Genomic DNA, 21,631 nt, shown 5'->3' with positions numbered 1-21,631 from the left:
TTGGAGTTATGGCTTGCACATTCCCACCCCACATTCCACTATCACTTTGAACAAAGGACATAGAAAGATTATGAAGTAATATATCTGTATATGTCCTTTGCATTGACATAAAAGCTCTTACCTTCTCATATTTAGCAAAGCCACCCATTACAGCAGGATCCACAATTCCATTCAGAAGCATAGAAAGTGGATTTATAGGAAGATTCTCATCACTCTGGTATTGGTTAATCATCATCAAAATTTTTTCATTCGTCATGGACATAGTCTCAATAGCATTCTCTAGAGGACTAATTGTAGTCTATAAAGAAGCAAAAGACTTCTAAGGTTTATAAATAGATAAAAAGGTCTTTTTGGTTTTATCAAACTTTGTGTATGTGAACAAATTTCTTAGAATTCAGCAAAAGCACACAGATCTGTTCAATTCTCTTAGGACTTGGTCCTGAAACTATAAATCATACGCAAGATATATTGATCCCAGTAGCAGAAAGAGAAAATATAACTAATAACAGTTTTGTATGTATAAAAATAAGTAAATGACAATAGTCTTGTGTGATAAATTTTCAAACTAGTTAGTACATGAGGATTCATATGTATATATGCTTTATGAGTTCTTAGCATGTTAATACACACCTGGGACATGGACACAACCTCAAACCATCGTAAAATTCCAGGAAGCTTGTATGCTGTAACAAACGATGTTCTCTCAATCCACATAGACTATTAAAAAAAAAGATAGCAGGGAGAAAATTATACTTCAGGATTTAAACTTTAATCTTTTCTGCCTTCTGAAATGTCAGAGTGAAATGAATGCAGACGGAAAACATATGCACATTTTTGGATAAAAAGACACTGCAATATGAATCTAGCACAGTGATTTGCACAAATCATTTTTCTGGTTTCAGATTAGGTCATCTTCAGGCACTAAGCCTGCACAAAGCAGAAGGAAAAAGTACATTACCCTTGAATCTTTTAGTATCTATTTCTTTTATTTGCCATTACAGTTTGAATGACTGTGACTGAATGACCTGCTCTCTCCTCTATCCAGATTACATTTCATCCCTTCACTTTTGAAACATATTTCTATGATTAAAAGCAGTAATAGGCCTATAAAAACTTACCAGCATCCTTAATTTCTTTTTCCTTTCTTTTTCCCTCTTCTGAACAAGACTAGACGTTGATATTTTAAAATGCCACTTGTTCATTTACCCTACTGCTTATTTTATCAATATCAGCCTATCTACACTGCCAGGACTGAGTAGCATAATAATGAATTCAATTGAGACACACTCTAACTCTCCCAGTTTCTACATATGTGAAGTAAATACATGTATTATCTATTGTCGTCAACAGTGCAAACATTAATTATTTAATATCCATAAAGCCATTCCTAGGTACATCTATAAATGGTTTAAAAACTCCAGTTTGCAAGGGAAGCCAATACGCCTCATGCATCTTGATAATATAGTGCAAATCTGGGATGTCGGGGTAGAATTTGCATGTGAAGCACTTAATTTAACAGCAAGTAAGAAGCTCCTGACATGAAGCTGTTGACACTACTGATCAGCATGCACATAACTGAAATGGAATGTTTTTTTAAATAAGTGGTTTATCCCATCAGTATCCCAAGAGCACAGCATTAGCTGTAAAGACTGAGCAGCATGGTTTTCATGACAAACTACAAAATATTATAGACATCTGTAAAATTAAAACACAGAAACTTACCATATGTTTATGCACGAGACTGGAAAAATGTATAGCGTTAAAGATTTCCTATTATATTTGAACAACAATGAATGTTTCCCAGCACTACACCATTATGAATAGTAATAAAAATTACACCAGTAGTACTCTAGTCTGTCATGATTTCACAGGACTGATGAAAGCAAACAACACACACCCCTCATTGCCAAGCTGGCAGCTGACAATAGTGTTGTAAATGATAGGAGGCAAATAATTTGATATTTATTTACATGTCATCTTGTTTTACAATGAAAATCTGTACCAGAAAATGCTGCTGCTTAACACAAATGCTTTGAATATCTCAACTCCATAATGTTTGCTGGCAATGGAAACAGTGATGTATCATTGAGTAAGCACAGAGGCACAGTGCTGAAATAAAGAAATCTTGTGTTTATCCTAAAGTTAGGGTGTCTGTTACGAGTCATCTGTGACTAAGAATGGGGCTAGATCAAAATTCAGTCACAGCTACCAGAACTGCATCCATCACTCTGTTATGCATTTACTTACAGCAAATTCATTTTCAGGGTCAATGGATCCTTTTCTGACTGGTCTTGAATAGTGGAACCGGTGCACATTGTTGGACTTATAAAAACTGAAAGATTGTAAAAAAAAATTCTTGTAAAATACAGAACTCAAATTCATGGATCTTGTTATCACAGTGAAATATTTCTTTTTGAGTCAGTTGAGTTTTTAATTAAAAGCAAATTTACTGCTCAGGGAAAAAGGCACTTTACCGAAAACTCAGGAGAGAACTACTTTATCTATAAATCAGAGTCAACACGCAGTATTTTACGAGTATTAAGCTTCAGCTTGTGACTGAGTGCAATTTCCAGGTATAAAAAAATACAGATTAATGTTAAAACCTAGAGAAGAACGCTTAGAAAATACTTTTGACTTTCCTATATTCTTCCTGTAGCATGCTCACTGCTTGCCTGCTTTATAATGGCATAGAAAAGGAGCAGATTTTGTTAAAACTAACAGACTGAATGGAGCAGATCTATTCACCTGGACTGATACACGTGTTTATTCATCCACGGTGCATGTCAAATCAGTCTAATCACATCTAACAATTCTGCTTACAAAGCAGAACAACAGTTATTCAATAAACTGAACGCATCAAGACACTCATAACAATCTCGTGAGATAGATAAGAAAATGACTGTAAACAATTGTAAAGGGGCACATCAATGTAGAGAAATCTGTTGCAAATTCATGTTACAGTCTATTATATTTAGCTAATGAATCATTCTCAATCACTGTGAGCACATATTTCCTACACACTCTGAACCACTTGGGTTTTAGTGCTGCTAATTTGAAAGAACAGAGATTGCACAATTTTGGCTAAGTATTTTGCTGTCTACAGAAAAAACTGTCCTTTTAGTTTTGAGATTTTGTTTGAAAGATGAATAAACTTAAAGCCATGTTAAGAAAGAGCTAATTTTGCAGAGCAAAATAAAAATCTCAGGAACATCTTATAGTAAAACCAAGCATTGTTTTGGAAACCTAGAGAGATGAATAAATGGAGAGACCCCAAACAATTGAGCTAAGTAAGCTTCTGGTACATTAGTCCATAGGACCCTATGATTTCTGCTCCAAACTACCAGGATTATCTTCATCAATAAACACAAGAAAGTGGAAAACACCACCACACCAAATCAGATGGCTCTATACAGTTCAGTCTGAAAGGACAGATATTTTAAGTTCTTTGTTAGAATAATTGCCATCTAGTAATGTAACTAACAATTAAATGCCCAATAAAGTACACTCATAACAGCAAATGTCTCAGACCAGATGAAATGAGCGATTTAGTTGAACTCTGCAGCTGAGACACAATTCTAAAAGCTCCCATATGATAAGAGACGGTACTTTATGTGGAGCATAAAACTGTTACAAATACAAAATTTGTGGCTGGAACTACACTGCTAAATATTCAAACAGGACCAGATTTATAGGCTGACAAGCTGACTTTCACATACGGATTTTAAAATGAATTCAAGTTGTGACTGGGACCGCAGTTGTTTTCGTTTGTTTGGTTGGGGTTTTTTAAATTTTTTAATCTCGTGGTACAAGATCTGTTCTTGTATCGGCTTGCTTTATTTTGTTATATGTAGGGAGGTGATTCCTATTTTTCCACTCTGAATCAACTGCAATTTCAGGAAAGATTCTATGAAGAAGGCTGCAGGCAAAGGTGACACCTACTTTGAATCCAGCTGCAGAACAGTTCGAAATGAACACATCTCAGCTGATAAAAAGAAGCTGTCTATCTTCAGTTTCTTTTTGGAAAGTCATAACAAAAGTGTGGTTAAGGGGTTTAGTCAGATTTTTTGTTTAAGTGTAGAGGCATCGCAAAGCCTCTCTTACATTAACAATGCAGATGCCTCAGATTACCTGGAGAAATTTTAGCTTAGGATGCCTGTTTTAACCAGTTTCAATTCAGAAGATAAAGTCACACCTTGTGCTTTCACCAGGCACTGACAAGAACAGGGAAAAAATATGGCCTGTCTGATCTGATGGTGCTTGTACTCTTTGCTGTCCTTAAGTTGCAAGTTAACAAATACTATCTTGAAATTTCTCATTCAGGTGTCAGCGATAAGCAACAGCTCTTACTGACCTTGTTTGCAATCATATAAGTCATAGAACGGTTTGAGATAGAAGGGACCTTTAAAGATTGTGTAGCTCCAACCCTCCTCTGCCATGGGCAGGGACATCTTTCACTGGATTAGTCTGCTCAGAGCCCCTTCAAACCTGGCCTTGAACACTCCCAATAATAGAGCATCCAAAACTTCTCTGGGCAACTTGTTCCAGTGTCTCATCACCCTCATATTAAAGGGTTTCCTCTTCTTATCAAACTAAATCTACCCTCTTTCAGTTTAAAACTGTTGCCCCCCATCCTGTCACTACAGATCTTGGTAAGGAATCTCTCTCCACCTTTACTATAATCTCCCTTTATATATTGATGGCTTTGGATCCAAATATCTCACAAGCTTGAAGTCAGCCAATATTCCAGTAGGTACCGCATGCAGTTGTGACATCAGCTACTAAAATGAGCCATCACTTTCCACACAGGTAGTCAGAGCCCTTAATTAGGAGCATGTGATAAGTTCAACCTGTTCCACATTGGGTAAGCAGTTTGGAAATGTTGGCCAGTTTGTCCTCAAAATACTTTGGACAATTAATTTAATTTATTCCTCTGCAAAAATCTCAAAAGTATCTTGACAACAAAAGCCCTAAGATGCACTGGCAAATGGCCAACTTCACAAAATAATGGTTGTCAGTTTATGAATATGGACCCAGTTTCACTGCATTACAGAAAGGCACTTACTTTATTATTTGATCAGGTACTGCCTTATTTTTGAATCTAGGTTGCTCCTCCAGGACTGGCTGCACTGTAAAACACTGGATATCTGAAATTGTGAAAGTTAAGGGCATGCTATTAGCTATCATTATGAAACACTGTAGGCTGTGGGGGGAACTAAAAAAGACATTTCCTGATGAAAAAATCTGTAGGGGTCAAGGTTTCATTTGTGGAACTTTCCTGGCCAAAACAGGGAAAATCTGCCATTAGTAACCAGTGACTGCATATTTTTTATTATTTACTGAGCTTAAATATCTGCAGCTGAATTTATCACACTGAATCATTCATTAATTTTTTAGGCCAAGCCAGCTTAGGAAAATAACATCAACAACATCTCATGTTAACAGTTTCAGTGTTTAGCTTCAGGCAAGCATAATGTCATGATGTCTAGCATTTCATCTTTGAAATCTGCAACTGAGCAGCTCTTTTCCCTGAGATTTCCTTTTTCTATGGAACTGTTATTTTTATATCTGAACACTCTATTTTTAAGTAAATATATAGCACTCTTGCATATTTCAGTATATTAGAAACTCATCTTCTCAGGTTAGATTGTGCAGATTATTCTTAAGTGCACAAGTAGTGCAGCTCCTGTTAGTTGCAAATAGATGTGAGCAAATTCTACTTTAAGAGAGAACTGAAGCATATGATGAAAAAAAAAAATAAGGTAAGACACAAGACAGACTTAGGAGAGCTTGGCTCTCAAGCTTGACGTACTATTTTAGACAAGCCTGTAATACCCTCCACTTCGTTTCCAACAGTGTGAAAAGAAAGCAGTATTCCTTTTCTCCTCCAACAAGTTCCATCACAACAGACTGGAGAAAGCATATGAAGTCTTACAGTATCACCCTGATAATCACTAAAGGAAAATCAACTCATGAAAAAAAATGTCAGATACAATGAGGTGATCTCATATCTGCTCTGCCAGTAATGATTTATATCAGAACATGAAGAAAATGATAATGCATGCAAGAAACTGTTAGAGTACTTTGAAACAAGAATAATTTAGGGCATTCTGAAAGGTAGTTAACAATGTTTTTGAATTAATTTTCCTAGGAAAACTTCTGAGAGTGATATAAGGTATATATTTATGTTGATGAGAAATATAGATGATTACCAAATGTTGTACTAGTCAGAAAAATGTTTAAGGAAGACATGAATTTAATATCAAGACATGGAGGTATTTAAAAGATTTGTAGACAGGAGCAAACACCTTACAAACAAACCATAAAAGACATGCTGGGCGTATAAGTAAAACTGCAAACTGAGCTGCCACATTAGTAAACTTTCATCCTTTTTAGGAAATGATTGATCCACACAGATGAACTCTTGCTACAAAAGTTTCCTCAAGCTACCTTCATCCTGTCACCTCTCACATATTCAAGGATACATTGACCAGGAGAGTTTTTCACATCCTCCCCAGGTGCTGAGGTGGTGTTCATCCTCTCTGCACTGGGAAACTGGCTCATGAGCTGTGCCTGGAAATCCTCTCGCCTCTCATATTCCTTCCCACGGTAGATGAATATCTTGTTCTGCAAGGAATAAATAGCTGATTTCTTGGGCTATATGATGCCGAGGCAGAACCCAGAGATACATGTTCATTCAAAGACATACTGGAATCTCCAAATTTTGGAATAAGTGTTACTGTTTTCTGAATTAACTGTAAAGCAAGACACTATTTTGACCAGGTGCTGGAATGCAGCACTGACTCTCCAGAGGCCGTACTTTACGCTGTTACCCAGAATGAAGATAAACTGCTATCACCACTAAGCATGCTCCTGTAGAGCAGAACAAAATCAGAAAGAAAAAGTACTGAAATTCCTTTTCTTCTTGTCTGTCAAGTAAAAGCATTTGCTTTCAAATACATTCTGAGTCCAGCTTTCAGAGCTTTCTAATACCGATAGGTAGGCTTGCTCTACCTGCTCCTTCTCCTTGGTATGATGAAATGGCCTCATTTACAATACAGTCTAATGCCAAACGTGCTCATTTGTGGTTCAGTTTGCTTCATTTAACAGGATACTTCTATAATACCAGAAAAAAAAGGTGCATGCTTCCCTTGGTGTAGCATTAGAAGATATTTTCAGTAATTATCCCATTGTTTTCAAGGCAACTTGGTCGATATCACCACATGCCCGCTCTATATTATACTCTTCCCTACCCTACTTATCTATTATTTCTTGCTTATGTTGAGACAATTTTGGGCTATAGAGTGCATTATTCTGAAATGTATGCTGTTTCTACATTCATAATGTATTTCAATTGTAGCTGAGAGGCAATATCAATCTGAAACTCTTGTCAGTCCATGACAAGGTCCACTAAAAATACCAGGCTCACATGAAACAGAATTTTGCATTTAATTTGAACATAAGTAGGTTAATGATATTCTACTTGTTATCAATAACCTCTGTGGGAAATCATTGAGAAATACATATCATAAGAGCTGCCCATACCAAGTTACATCATATTGCTGCGCTTGGCATTCATATATCACCCCCACTATACCATATATTCCAGTTTCCACAATCAAAGTAAGAGAAAGAAGCAACTGAAATGTGTCTAAAACCATTTTATGCATATTTTAACAAGTAACAATTCAGACTCTGAATACAGTCCTACATCCAGGCAAAACTAAATCCATGTCAAATATCCCCAGATACTCACTCAACTTTAGTACTTGACACTCAAATTTTCAAAAGCATATGAAAATAGATGAAAAAGGTAAGAATTTAAACACATTTACCCTTAGAAAAGTGGGGAATCCTTGGCCATAATACCCAACAGCAAAGTAGTCCGGTTTAGGTCTCAGAATTTTCATGATATTTTCATAGAACTTTGCTTGTTGAATCTGAAAGCAAAACCAACTGCAATTACTCCTGTTTGAGTTATTTTCCCTATTTATTTCTTGACTAGTATAGCTATAAGTGGGTATTCAGGAGCAATCAATTATACATATACACATAGTTGGTAAGCTATAGCAATTATCAGTTAGCATGCACACAACACTGCTGTACTACACTAAATACTGTTCACGCTTCTATGAAAATATAATACATAGCGAAATGTGTATGGCTTCAGCTTCAATTATTTGACCTCAGAATCAGACTTACCCTTAACTTACTGTTGTGAAAAGAAAAAAAAGCAACCATTGAAGTCACACTTGGCACTTTAAACTCTTAACTGACAGCCTTACTGAAATAATACATTTGGAAAAATACTCTGCCTGAAATGTTTTCTGAGGTATGGATCAACTCAAGCTTTTGCCCTGCCATCACACTAAGGACACACAGCATGTCAAGGGCTTAGAGTAATGTCTTCCATAAAATACTAAGTGTCCTTTAGGTTTACTGTTTTTATTTCCTGATTTAAACCTATGAGACACGCAACACTGCAACTGAAATGAGCAAAAATCTTGTCTTTATATTCTAGTTTATGATAAAAGCAGAACTGATTGGGAGGAAAAGCAGCTTTCTTTATACACAACACTCTTCAAGGTCATCATGTTTTAATTCCCGTCGCTTCTTTGTGGAAGACTCAGGGATATCTTTAGAATGAGTCCTAAATGTTTGTTAAAGATCATGCCAGTGTAGGATCTTGGAGGTGGGAAAACAGGAACGTATTTGGGGAAGAGGATTCTTTTTAGAATAATTCAATTTTAATGGAAACAAATAATGGTACATTCAATCTTCCTTCTACCCTTTGGACCTAGTTTTAATTCCTGGTCATGTATTATTTCCCCAGTCCTCAACTGAGACAGAATTCTTTAGACTTGACAAGATTCAAGTTAGAATCACAGAATCATAAAATAGTTTAGGTTGGAAGGGACCTTAAAGATCATCTAGTTCCAACACCCTCCCATGGGTGGGGACACCTCCCACTGGATCAGGCTGCCAAGTTCCTAGAATTTAAAGAAAAAATCCAGAGCAAAAAATGTGTCCGGGTGCTTTTCTTACCTTAAAGCACTATAAAAGCCTCAAAAATCTGTTATATTTTTTCACTACATGCCTGTTAAACTGTGCTTAGTGAGAATATGCTTATCTCATCTATGGAAGTTTCAAAACATCTCAATCAGCAGATGTCCATGCAGCTTCAAAAACCAGTTCTTTATGACTGTTACAATACAACATAGCAACTCAGTGACAAATTAATTAAAAAACAATCACAGACGACAATCTCATAAGCAGCTCTATCATTTGATAGCTCAAAATATTAATTTCTGTGACTAGAATAATCTGAAGACCTGTACATAAACTTACCAGGTTTTGACTCAGGAGTTCATAGTCAAAAACTTCCTTTTCATATTGCTCTGCAAGTTCTTTGCATAAAGATATGGCTTCTTCCCACATCTGCAATGTACCAACATATTTGGAAACTAAATCCAGATCCAACAAATACGTTTTAAATGCATCACTGTTTAACTACTCTTATTGATTATGCTACCTTTAAATTGCAGTAATCTATTAACTGCATACTTAGAATGGAAGACTTAAGGCAATCATAAACTTTAGGAAAGCAGTTTAATGTAAGACATAAAAGTGTTTTACAGTTCATTATAGGACGGAATAAGCAAACCCACTTTGTTCTTACAATAAGATAATAAAAAATCGCCTTTCAGATACATTAAAAAAGAAGAGTAAATCACAAAGGTGCATAACATCCAGAATATATCCCAAGTGCAGGAGCAGTGCATGAGGGGACTGACACCTGCTTCTCCTTAAAACAAACACATTTCCTTTTACAAGCAATTCTGAAGCAGACATAATCATAGGTAGTCTTGCACATGGCAGATCTCCTAGTCAGCTAAAAAATTACAAGACTTAAATTGCTGCTCGCCCACAGCAGCAGCTGGTTTCTTTCCACACAGTTTAATAGCCACCTCTGAAAATTACGCTGAGGAATTGCAGAGCTGCACTGGAAAGACTAGGACAGCTTTCCTCACCTGCTACAGGCCCTTAATGCATGCAGCACAAAAATGGTCTTAAAGCAGATAGAAATACCCTCTCTTGAGGCTATTTCTTCTCAAATTCTGTCAGTCTTGTCTTCTACTCAGAACAGAGACAAAAGGGATTTTCCGAGAATGATTCTCTACTTCTGTAAGGACACTGGTGGTCACAGGCATTATGACCATTTTTACAGGGTGCCACATTCTTCTAGAACTGGTAGTTCTGAACCAGACAGCTGCATTCAGCTGCCTGCAAACCTCTCTGATGCATCTAGGCAGAACCTGAATGCTAGGTAGATCAGAAATCACGAGGGTTTTATTACTCTGATGCAGTGAGTGGAAACTGCTACATCATAGTTACTTCAGATGCCAACCAAAATCCGTGAGAAATTATAAAAAACACTGCATTCTCCTACACCAAAACATTTGTCTTCTGAATTACAGGAGGGACTTTTGTGGGAGAGTTATGCCTTTATTTTGCACGAAGCAGTAATGAATTGCCTTCCTGCTTCACACCTTTGGCTACAGCTGAACAAGACACAATGACTTCAAAGGCTTTATTGGGTCAAAACATTTATTACTCAGCATTGCAAAATTTTTTCCCATGTTCCTAGTCCTTTGCTTAATTTCCAAAAATCTCATCTTTACTCTCATTGCATTGACAGGCAATTTTATTAACATATTTTTTGAAGTAGCTGAACTAAACCCAGGCACTGAATATCATAGTACTATTCTTCAAACCTGGGATGCAATTCTCAGGCTTCTCTGAAACAGTTAGGTCCATTTTCAATTGTTTGATTTTTGTGGACATAATGACCGAACGGTTTAGAAATGCAACCTGCATAGTCCATATTCTTCTCCTACTAAAGGAAAGTACATTCGGTGGCTTTTGTTATTTTATTACTGTCTGACAGAGATGCTTGCGACCAGGACAAACACCAGCCCAATATCTTTGTGAATGTGGTTACTGAAACAGTAAGTCCATATAAAACAAGTATACTCTGTGAATAAGCCTTCAGAACACAATTTTTGTTTGATCCACATTTCAAAGAGAATTTCCTACACAAAGGTTTCATTTAGAGATTATTCATTAAATACAACTATCCGAAGTAACACAGTAAAAAGATATTGGGCAGGGAGAAAAACTCTACAAACCTACCTTTCCTTTGTCAAAGTATTCTATGATCTTCTCATACAAATTCTCTTTCAGGTGTCGGTAGGTCTGTGAACACTGGAACTCTGTCGACATGACTTGGGGTGCACACTGTTCATCTGACCACTGGGAATAAAAACAAATGAAAAAACCATGATTTTGGACTTCTTTATTTCCCACACACAACACCTCTCCCCAAGGGCTAATCCCTTTGGCTCTTCTAATTGTTTCCCCTCCCCCCCCATCTTTTTTACTCTCCAAAAAAAAAACCCAAACAAAAAAAAAAACTGAGAAAAGCACTGGTAATGTTTTCATGACTTCTTCAAACAAGTGCTACATTCCACTTCAGTGGTGTCGTCTTGACTGATATGGTTTTGATTTTTTGTATTAAATTATCTGCCTATAACATTATCTTTGTCTGTTCCAACACACACAATATACCTCATATTTTTGAATGATCATAAAAATCAAAATTAAGTTTAAGCAAGGTAACACTGCGAAAAGCCACATTTCTATGGTTCTACATGAAAAGAGATTCCATAGGAAATCTCTTTTTTTTTGCTGAAGAATATCTAAACTTGAATTTTTCCCTTTAAATGGAAAAACCTTTTACTGACCATTTCTATTCGTAAAGCCAGTTACAAAGAGAATAAACATTAGTTGTAGTAAAAAATTACAGCCAGCTATAGAAGAAAGGAAACCTAACTAGGCAGAGTGATACATACTATTTAACATAAAAATACAGAGGTCATCCTGCAGTAGCTGGAAAAAGTTGCATTTAATTTTGATCTTCGTTATGTTTGCATTAGTAAGAAATCAGCAAAATGAAAACCAAATGGAAGTTAAATGCCTTCAGAATTTGCACATCATGTTCTTACTATGAAGTAAAACTACTTTTACTACAATATTTAGTTTTATTAATCTGTGGCTTTTAATCCCTACTGAAAACTCAGCTTCAACAATTAATGTTAATTTTGTATGAACTACTGCAGTCTTTTTAACTAGAAACTTGAATACCCCCATGGAAATTAACTAACATGCTGTAAAATTAGAGATTAGGACAATCACTTTTTAACTTATACAGTTGGAAATTGCAAAAGCTTATTTATATAGAGAGTTTAGAAAGTCTAACCTTCAAAAGCCACGTATGAAGTAGAAGGGTATATGCTGCCTCTGTGTAATTTTCACAGTCTAAATGAAGATCTCGCAATTTATACAAATATCTGTTAAAAGAGAGAATAAGAATTAGATATTGAGTTCTAGGTAAATTCTGTAAAGGAAACTGCACAGATGTGATGCACAGTCACTACCCAAAGAGTCTTTACGGACACTTTGAGAAGAGTTCAGGCTCTGTGCATTTGCTCACACTTCTGTGTTCCTGCTGTTTGCTGAAGCGATGTGCACAAAGGAGGAGAAAGAGAGAAACTCCTGTGAATTGCTGTCAGCTCCACCTCTAAGAGGAGGAACTACTAGACTCAACATCTAAGTCAGACCTCCAAGTCCATTATTTTTGTACTGTTGCTAAAGAAACACGCTTTTTTCTGCAGCACTTTTTGATTGCGTATAAGCATTCCCCATATAAAGAGATGCAAGCACAACAGAAAACACAAGGTAGAGGAGAACAGAAAATACCAACCCAGAAAGGCAAAGCAAGTCCTGTACCATTTGGAAGGTGGTAGAGGCAGAAGGGTTGTTCTAAGTCAAGTTGCCAATGTCCTCCTCGATGCCTAGGGCAGCATTGCTGCTACCAGCACAACCACTGCTCGTTATGTGACATGAGCCACATCTTTTCCTCAGCCAGAAGGAAAAAATGCCTCCCATCTTTTAAACACAACAGCAGTTTTGACATACGGACGCTGACATCCTGCTGTAGCAGTTCAAGGAATTACTATTCCCAGTTGTCAAACCAACTGAAAACGTGTCCTCATCAGCAAAGCCCATGGAGAGAGCATTGTTTCCCCTTGGTCACTCAAGCTATAGCTCCAAGTTTAGCTTTGAAACACCTTACACTGCTCGCCTCAGTTGAGATCCTGCGCATCGTACTGCAGTGGATGAGGTGCAGGTGGTTCTGCAGATTTCGCAGAATGAGAGGACAGGCAGGAAACAGTGAGCTTTTGAACAGCAAAATTTGCTGCAGCTCATATACAAAGCCCTGGGAGACAGTGATAGGCCATGCACATCTGAAAGGATTTGCCAGCATAGCTATAGCTCTTACACAAAAATCCTTTACTAGTAATTCTCCATTGCATGTAGTGTTGCATAGACTGCACAATTCTACAGAACCTCAAAGTTTTTCTTGCCATTCTGAATGTACGATATACCCATCATCAAACCTCAAATTTAGCTGCGTTTTCCCTATTTAAAACAATAGAAAATGAATGTTGAGTGACAATTATCTAACAGTTGATCCTTGGGAACAAAAATGCTGCTGGTGAATACATATGACAGATTCCAAACCACTGATGGCTAAGCAAGCAATGGATTAAGACTAAAAATGAGGCTGAGGCTACAACAGAGTCACTGTGGATGGGAATCTGACATTAAGTAACAGACATCCAAGCACGCTGATAAAAACAGATTCACAAGAGAATATTATTACCCTCTCCAGAACAGATCCAACAGAACAACTGTCATACCTGATATACATCTCTTCACGGTTTATGTCCTTGTAGAAATTCTAGAGATACAAACATTTAAGTTAGCTTCTAATTTCTCTTAGTAAAACACAAGATAAAAATAAATACGCTGAGAATTTCCTTTTCTGGCTAGCTGGACAGTACAAGAAATTCCTTTTTTTTTACAGACTATCTTAAGTTTAAACCTGGCACTACTGCTTCAATTCCTATTTTAATTAGTTATCGGTCTGTGTTATTATAATACATACAGATGCATATTTCTCCTAGTTCTGTAATGAAATCACAAGTGAAAGTTTTCCTGTTAGAGAAGAGGAAAGTATGATCATGCAATTGTTATCAACTTAAACACCATGCTCTGACTACTCTTGATGGCCAGAAAAAAGACTAGTTATTTATGGAAGCTGATATGTAACACTGTTGATATGTCACACTGCAATAGAATACCTCCAAAGGCGCTAATTCCAGGAATTAGCATTTGATAGGAATGGTTGGACTCGATGATCCGATGGGTCTTTTCCAACCTGGTGATTCTATGAATAAACCCGTTTTTGTCACTATAATTGGTTGGTGTGTGAGTTGCTAAGGCTGTGCAAAATGTATGATGAGCATTACCTCCTGAAGAGCTGCAGAAATTTAAACCACATTGTGCAGTGATTACTGAGGAAGAGAGTAAGCACAATACAAATTAACTATGCACTCTTGCCAATCCTGAAAGTTTCTCTTCAGCTTAGAGGAGTTTCCTGGCAGAGGAATCTCTACATGTGATATCCCCATTACAAACGAGGAAGAGAAAAAAGGGTGGGATGACCTAGAACCAGATCAGAGACTCAAATCTTCCTGGCACCTTCCTGCAAGTGTATCTTCCAGGTTTCCTCCCCACATTTAAAAAACAAAATTGTTGAGCTGCTAAGCAGCATGTGGGTTAATTCCTCATGAAGAACTTGACTCTCACAAAAGCCCTTTGTTATGTTAAGCCTATCAAAAGGTAAAGGTATACGAGCAATAGATACCCTTATTTATCCACAGAATCAAGGTGGTTAAAACATAAAAGAAAAACCTAAGAACTGAGTGGGCATTGCTTTCAAGTTTGTGCATATATCCATACAAACAGGTATAAAAATCTGTTGCCACAGAGTTTAAACTGCTACTGAGAATTTTCAGCCACTTTCGTCCCCAGGAAGATTTACCTTCATCTTCAGTAAATGGATTCTAAAGCTCTTCCCCGTTCTCACACAAGAATTACAATAGAGAACATACCAGTAGGTTCACAGTGCAGCTCATGCGATTGTCCTTGCTTTCATCATTCATTACAGTCCGGTAATCCAGCAGTTTCTCCAAGAGGCCCTTAACTAGGCTGACAAAACTTTCAACCAAGTTATGAATGCCGGGATACTGACACGCACATTCCAGGAGACTGCAAACACACACAAATGTTTTTACAATACTGCAAAAATTAGTTTCCCATCAGCTGCAAAACTGTTTGGACCTGGAAGCAAATGCTGAATTCTTTTCCTGCCTGAAATTTACTTGAGATTCAAGGGTATCCCCCCCAGTTTCAGACTGGGGCAACCTGCATCTGTGTTATAATGAACTCAAGGCTCTGGAAAGCCACACTGTTGCAATAAACATTAGTGCTCCCTTTCCTCTGTTACCACACAGTGGAAAATACAATCATTTCTTTCTCTGAGCACAGTTACATGTGAGTAGAAAGTTCAGGCTAACACAAATAACAGTAAGTCAAAACCCACATTCAAGAACAGGACATCACCAGAGCAATGCAATATACCCTTGAGAAATAAGGAAAAATAAACAATAAGTATTTTGCAGATTAAAAAGAGCAGTCAGTTCTCTCTTGATAAAAATATAGGAAAGTGAGTTTCCAGTTTACATTAATAAAATATTAGCATACTGTGATTCTATAAAGTGCTGAAGAATATCAGGAGTAGATATTTCACATCACCATTATAGCTTTGCTTTCAAAGCTTAACCATTTAAATGTTATGAAATTATTATCATTGATGATTATTTTCTTTCTTTGCTTAAGATCACGTTTCCTCCTCCTAACACTCTGGTTTTCCATTAGGATTCTCTCTGATAAACTGCATGTTTATTATATATAAATTTATATATGCATATATTGGGTCTGGCTCAGATGGAGTTAATTTTTCCCTTAGCAGCCTTCATAGTGCTGTGCTTTCAATTTGTAGCTAGAAAGGCACTGATAACACACCAGTGTTCGAGCTACCGTTGGTGAAAGCTTCTCCAACATTCTCCCCCTCAGCCCCAAAGGCCAATAGGCTGGGGGTAGCCAAGATCTTGGGAGAGGAATCAGCCGACCCAAAGTGACTAAAGGGATGTTCCATACCATATGGCATCTGCTCAGAAATAAAAGCTAAGAGGAAGGAGAAGGAGCAGGGGGCATGCGTTATTATGTTTGTCTTCTGGAGCAACGGCTACACGTACGGAAGCTCTGCTTCCTCAGAAATGGCTGGACATCACCTGCTGATAGGAAGTTTGGAATAAATCTTTATTTCCCTTCGAATTCACACACGGCTTAAGCTTTATTATGCTGCCCTTATCTTCACCTATGGCTTCTTTTCCATCTTATCTTCTTCCTCTTCTGTTCTACCAAAGAAGAAGAGTAACAGAGCAGCTTGGTGGGTACCTGACATCCAGACAAGGTTAACCCAGCACAATGCACAAAGTAATTACATGTGTATTTGGTGTATTTTATTAGTAGCACATAAATCACTATCTATCTCACAGGAAAATAGTGAAATCAAACCAGCAATTGCAACATTATCCCTGAAACTATGTTGTCTGCTTAAGCTGAGCAGATTCAGTGATGCATTATTATCCATTTCTGACCTCTTAGTGTTTCATTAACAGCACTCAATTTATATGCAAATACATTGACTAACTTATTAAACTTTAAGTACGTCATTATTTTTAAAAATTTCATTATAAAGTATTAAGTTTTAATTAATTGCAAAAATAATTTTTTACTCCTCAGAATTACTTAAACGTTCCTCAGAAAATACATATTCATATTAACTTCAACTGCAAAGAAATGCTCAAAGCTTCAGCCTAGAATGGAACCTCAACAAAGTACCCAGCCTCAAAGTTCTAACTCAAGCAAAGTAAAACCAGCACCTCAATTTATCCCTTGGATTATACAGATCCAACAGAGTTATTTTGCTGAGGCAGAGAGAGTGTGTATATGTGTGTCTGAAAAAACATCTATATTGTATAATATGTGACAGACAGAGACTAACAGATAAATTAAGAATGATTTAATTGCTGCCGTCTAACTACTCTGAAGAAATACTTGAAATATTTAAATAAATTATTGAAAGGTGGCTTAGGACATTAAATGTATTGCAAGTTGAATGTTATATACTAAAGTATCTGAAAATCAGAGAACCAACAGAATAGGCTGGAGCACATGAAATTATATTCGTGGAAAAGAAAATAAGGAAGCCTCAGAATTGTACAGGAGAGTGGAGCATTATATAGGCGAAATAGGTTTCTTTTACATATATAAGTGTCAGAAACAGGATAAGATTGTAATAAAGAAAATTAAACTCACCATTTAAGTGCCTATTATGGATTTTTGCCCTAGGTTCACTTGGAGTGACAGCAAGCAAGGCAGATGTATGAAAGTTACTTGACTGTGACTCACCAAGGCAACACATTTCTTTCCAATACTAGCAGAAAAACAGTGACATAAAACAAATCTATTGCTAGATCTCACCCAGGATGCAGTACATAACTCCAGTTACTAAAGGAGGATGAACTGGACTGCACATAGAGGAGAACTACAAAATGAGCAGGGGAGAGGAATACCTGTCTCATGAGGTAACATTTAAGAAGTTGTATCACTCAGCCTCATACAATAATCCAAATAAAAAGAACCCATAAAACTTCAGAAGGTTTTTTTTTCCCCCCAGGAGGGAGCAGGAAACCTTTGAATTTTTAAACAGAGCTCGAAAAAAAAGAAAAAATCATTTTCAATAAGTCTCGAGAAAAGAACTGCATAATATGGGCCACTGCAAAGATGGGGAACTGAAAAGCTTCCAAATGCTCTTTTCTGTTGTGCCTATATTAGTAACTAAAACACGCCAGAATTCATTTTCTGAACCTGAGGAAAAGCAGCATATCACAACTTGCATTCATATAGCTAGATTCTCCTCCACCTCCCAGAACAGGCTACCCTTGGCTATTGTTCTTGCTGAGAACAGCCTCTCATCTGATACATACTACCCCAACCCTTCTTGCTCTTGTCTGAGACAGCATTCACTAGCACAGGTCATAACCCTACCACGGTGAATGCCAGCTTTTAGGACTATGGACAACATGAAGGTCGTATTTCAACTTCTGCTGATCCTATTTATTTTATTTCTGCATGGGGAAGTTCCCAGCAGGCAATAAGTGTGGGTAGTGCTGGTTACAGAGGTGAGCATCCCCACACAAGACAGTCACTGACTACTACTAAATATCTGCATTCTGATGGCATCTGGAACAGTGCAGAATGCAGACAATTATAGGAAATTAGTTCATGAAAGCATGATCAAATTAATAAATCTGGAGCCAAATACAACAGGGTCTCTATCCAGCTGGAACACAGAGTTGGGTATATAAGCTCCAAATCACTGCTTTGAAAGGTGTAAAGGTAGGAGGATTTAAAACAAAACAAACCAACAAAAACAAGCGAGAGAAGAGAACAGTCCTAGCACAGATAAGTCAATAGCCTGTGCTTCTACTGTCCCTGTACAAGCATCATTAAACAACTTCAAGGGTGGAACAAAAAATATTATCTGGCGATAACATGAAGACACATCTTTAGAAAAGTGAAACCTTCACCTTGAAGTGTTGTGTAACATGGGAGAGTGTTGAGGAAAAAAAAAAAAGATATCTCAAAGAAAGAAGGGTACCTTGGAAAGGCAGGAAGATCAAACACTAGGTGTTATGTTTGATGAGACTAAATGCACTGCTGAAAGATGGGGATTAACTGTATAGACACCAGTTCTCTAGGAAAATATTTGAATGCAAGAGTAAACGGCAAACAAGACAAGCAAACAGTGTTACACAGTGCAGAAAAAGTCAACTTTAAAGAGTTTCACACTTAAGATCTGAAGGAAGCTTTCCTCTTTGCATTGATAAAGCCTCAGCTTGAATACTTTCTCCAGTTTTAAGGCAATGTAGCATTTCAAAATAGATGTAGACATGGTAGGAATGTCTATAAAACACTGCATAATATAAACTGAAATACTGGGATTGTTTACCCTAAAGAAAAGACCAAAAGAAGCTTGACAGCAACATTCAAATACGTTAAAAGCTGTCACAAAGAGAAACAGAATAAATGAGTCTATATGTCTCCTGTGGATAAAGCAAGAAATAATTGGCTTAAAGTGAGGCAAGGATGATTTAGCATGCATATTGGGGAAAAAAAAAATTATTCGCAGCAAGGAAAGTTTAATACTGCAATAAATGTCACTGTGTCAGCCAAATCCTCAGTATCAGAGAAGATGAATTGTAGCACCAATTCAGGCAGGCATCCCAGTTTAGGCTTTGCAGCAATGTGATTAAGAAAACTATGTACTTGCAGGCCTGGTTTTGGTCATCACGAGAGCTGGTCTGAACACCTCTGCATCACCTCTTAGCTACCCTAAGACCTGAAGCCAAACACTGAACATGCAATACTGAAAAACCAATCTATTGCTCTCAGTTTACACAGTCACTGCCTGTTAGGAAGAGAAAGAGTCAGTTTTATAACTTCACCTGACCTCGTCACGTTTAAATTATGTTTGATTTAAATGTTTCTTTTAAATGATACTATTTAATTATAATAGCATTACACAGTGTTTACATAAGATAACATTTACATATTTATATTTAATTATATAATAATTTTTTACAAAATTATGTTTTCACTGAAAGTAATTATTTTGCCATTGTGGTATACACAGATTTTATGCTTCATCTGGTGAGGGATGTATCTTTGCAAAGATTGCTACCCTCTACACAAGAATACAATATATACAATGCAGTAGGCTTTGAGAATGCAAAAACATACACACTCAATACCACAATATCAATTTCATCATGTAGCCAAAGCTCTACAGAATTTCTATGCTTAATAACTACTAGGTTTTCAATGTTTGAGAAAGCGTATGATGAGCAATGAACTTCATCGCTGTTATAGCCTAAAGCACAAAGCTAAGGACAAATTCTCAGAGGCAGCACAAGGATCCCACCACTGCCCAATACATCACATGCCACCTGCCACAAGCGAAGACACAGCTAGCAGCTCTGAGAATAAAACTGAATGTCAGCAACTGAGGAGAGAAGGAGATGCTATTGCAGGCTTTGTTAGAAATTCTCATTCCAGGATAGCCGCCTTAAGTAAGTTCAGAGAACAACCTCTTGGTGTCCAATCGAGACATTGATAAAAGCAAATAAGACATTTTAAAGTACTTTCTTATTAATGTGTAATAAAACCAAGAAAGGTTATATAGAAAAATGAGGCAAGACAAAAAACTGGGGCGAACTGTTGATTATCTTGGCTTGAAAGCTGGGTAGAGAAATGCAGGTTGCGTATACTTTCTGCATCATTTAGCTGGAGCACAAAATACTGAAAAGCAACCAGGAACACAGTTTCAATGAGGAAAACTTAATTCAAATCACGTTTATGGAAACAGGATGTTATTTCCGCACCCGTCATAAATAAAGCTGCTAAGATTCTATTTTATTTTTAAGCGAAATTATCAACTTCAGAAGTGGGAACAGTAAGATAACAACACATCCTAAAGACATTTATTCTCATGCTGTACTCACATGGACTCAAACAACTGCATGTAGTGTTCATCCCCACGTCCTCCTTCCACCTCATGGTCCAGCTTCAAAATGATTTCATTTTCAAACTAACAAAGAAAGAAAAATTGAAATGCTGAGCATATATCCAAACACATTTCAAGATGGCATCAAATATAAATACAGCATGACTGGGTAGGAAAGCAGTGTTCATGAAAACATGAATAACACTTTTAAACAGACAGAGAATGGTTAAAATATTCTGCTGTCTGGATGAAGGAGAGAATTGAGAAAATACATTGCCATTCATTATCAGGGAGATGCCTGCCTATAAAAGGTCTGCTGAATGTGAATTTGCAAACCTATCAAGTACATGTACAAGAAACACTAATGGTAGTATAGGTCTAACTCCAGCAGAACGGAGCAGCCTGTTGTCGTCCAGCATTTTAGCAGAAGCTGGCTGTAAATATTTCACCTCTGTGGCAGACGGAATAGGCTTTCACTGCTCTTCAAATTACTTAATGACCCGAGATCTCAGAGTTTCCATTTAAGAGAAGATACTTTCTATAATGATATCAGAGAAAACTATAAATTGTTCTGGAGAAGCAGCAATCCCATTTTCTGATTTAAGTAGAAGGAAAGGACTACTGCATTAGTACTAATTCTTAATTATCTTTTAACAGGTATGTCACATAAGAGGGAACATAATTTTTTCTTTAGAGGCCACAAAGAATTTTGGTTTGTTAGGAGTACCAACACTCTGATCCAAAACAATTCTTCCTCCTGTTACTTGCAGGTTTTGCTGCTCTAATATTAGCCCTTTCTCTGTAATTAGAATACAAATTAACGATTACCAGTGGAACACTACACACTATATCAATACTACAGAATAAAGAGCTATTGGTGAAAAAAAAAAATTAAAATTACTGTGGCTGCTCCAGTCTGAAAAATAGGTTTAAAAGGCTCAGGATTTATTTCTACATGTAAGTAGTAAGTAT

General features: G+C 36.9%; 1 protein-coding gene across 1 annotated transcript in view; it reads right to left on the bottom strand.

Moving 5' to 3' along the window:
• DOCK2 (dedicator of cytokinesis 2) overlaps positions 1 to 21,631 on the bottom strand; it is a 173,439-nt gene that overhangs the window by 11,253 nt on the left and 140,555 nt on the right. Inside the window, exons 34-45 of the mRNA XM_069869297.1 lie at positions 20,658 to 20,743; positions 15,078 to 15,234; positions 13,821 to 13,861; positions 12,317 to 12,407; positions 11,191 to 11,310; positions 9,346 to 9,435; positions 7,833 to 7,937; positions 6,483 to 6,624; positions 5,063 to 5,144; positions 2,248 to 2,332; positions 631 to 717; positions 122 to 298 (exon numbers count right to left, since the gene is read on the bottom strand). Of these exons, the coding sequence (XP_069725398.1) occupies positions 122 to 298; positions 631 to 717; positions 2,248 to 2,332; positions 5,063 to 5,144; positions 6,483 to 6,624; positions 7,833 to 7,937; positions 9,346 to 9,435; positions 11,191 to 11,310; positions 12,317 to 12,407; positions 13,821 to 13,861; positions 15,078 to 15,234; positions 20,658 to 20,743 (1,263 nt within the window). The remainder of the gene's footprint in view (positions 1 to 121; positions 299 to 630; positions 718 to 2,247; positions 2,333 to 5,062; positions 5,145 to 6,482; positions 6,625 to 7,832; positions 7,938 to 9,345; positions 9,436 to 11,190; positions 11,311 to 12,316; positions 12,408 to 13,820; positions 13,862 to 15,077; positions 15,235 to 20,657; positions 20,744 to 21,631) is intronic.

This window comes from Phaenicophaeus curvirostris, chromosome 15 (assembly GCF_032191515.1).
Source record: "Phaenicophaeus curvirostris isolate KB17595 chromosome 15, BPBGC_Pcur_1.0, whole genome shotgun sequence".
Classification (NCBI taxonomy): Eukaryota; Metazoa; Chordata; class Aves; order Cuculiformes; family Cuculidae; genus Phaenicophaeus; species Phaenicophaeus curvirostris.
Note: the sequence above shows the minus strand (reverse complement) of the source record. Positions and strands in the feature narration are given on the sequence as shown.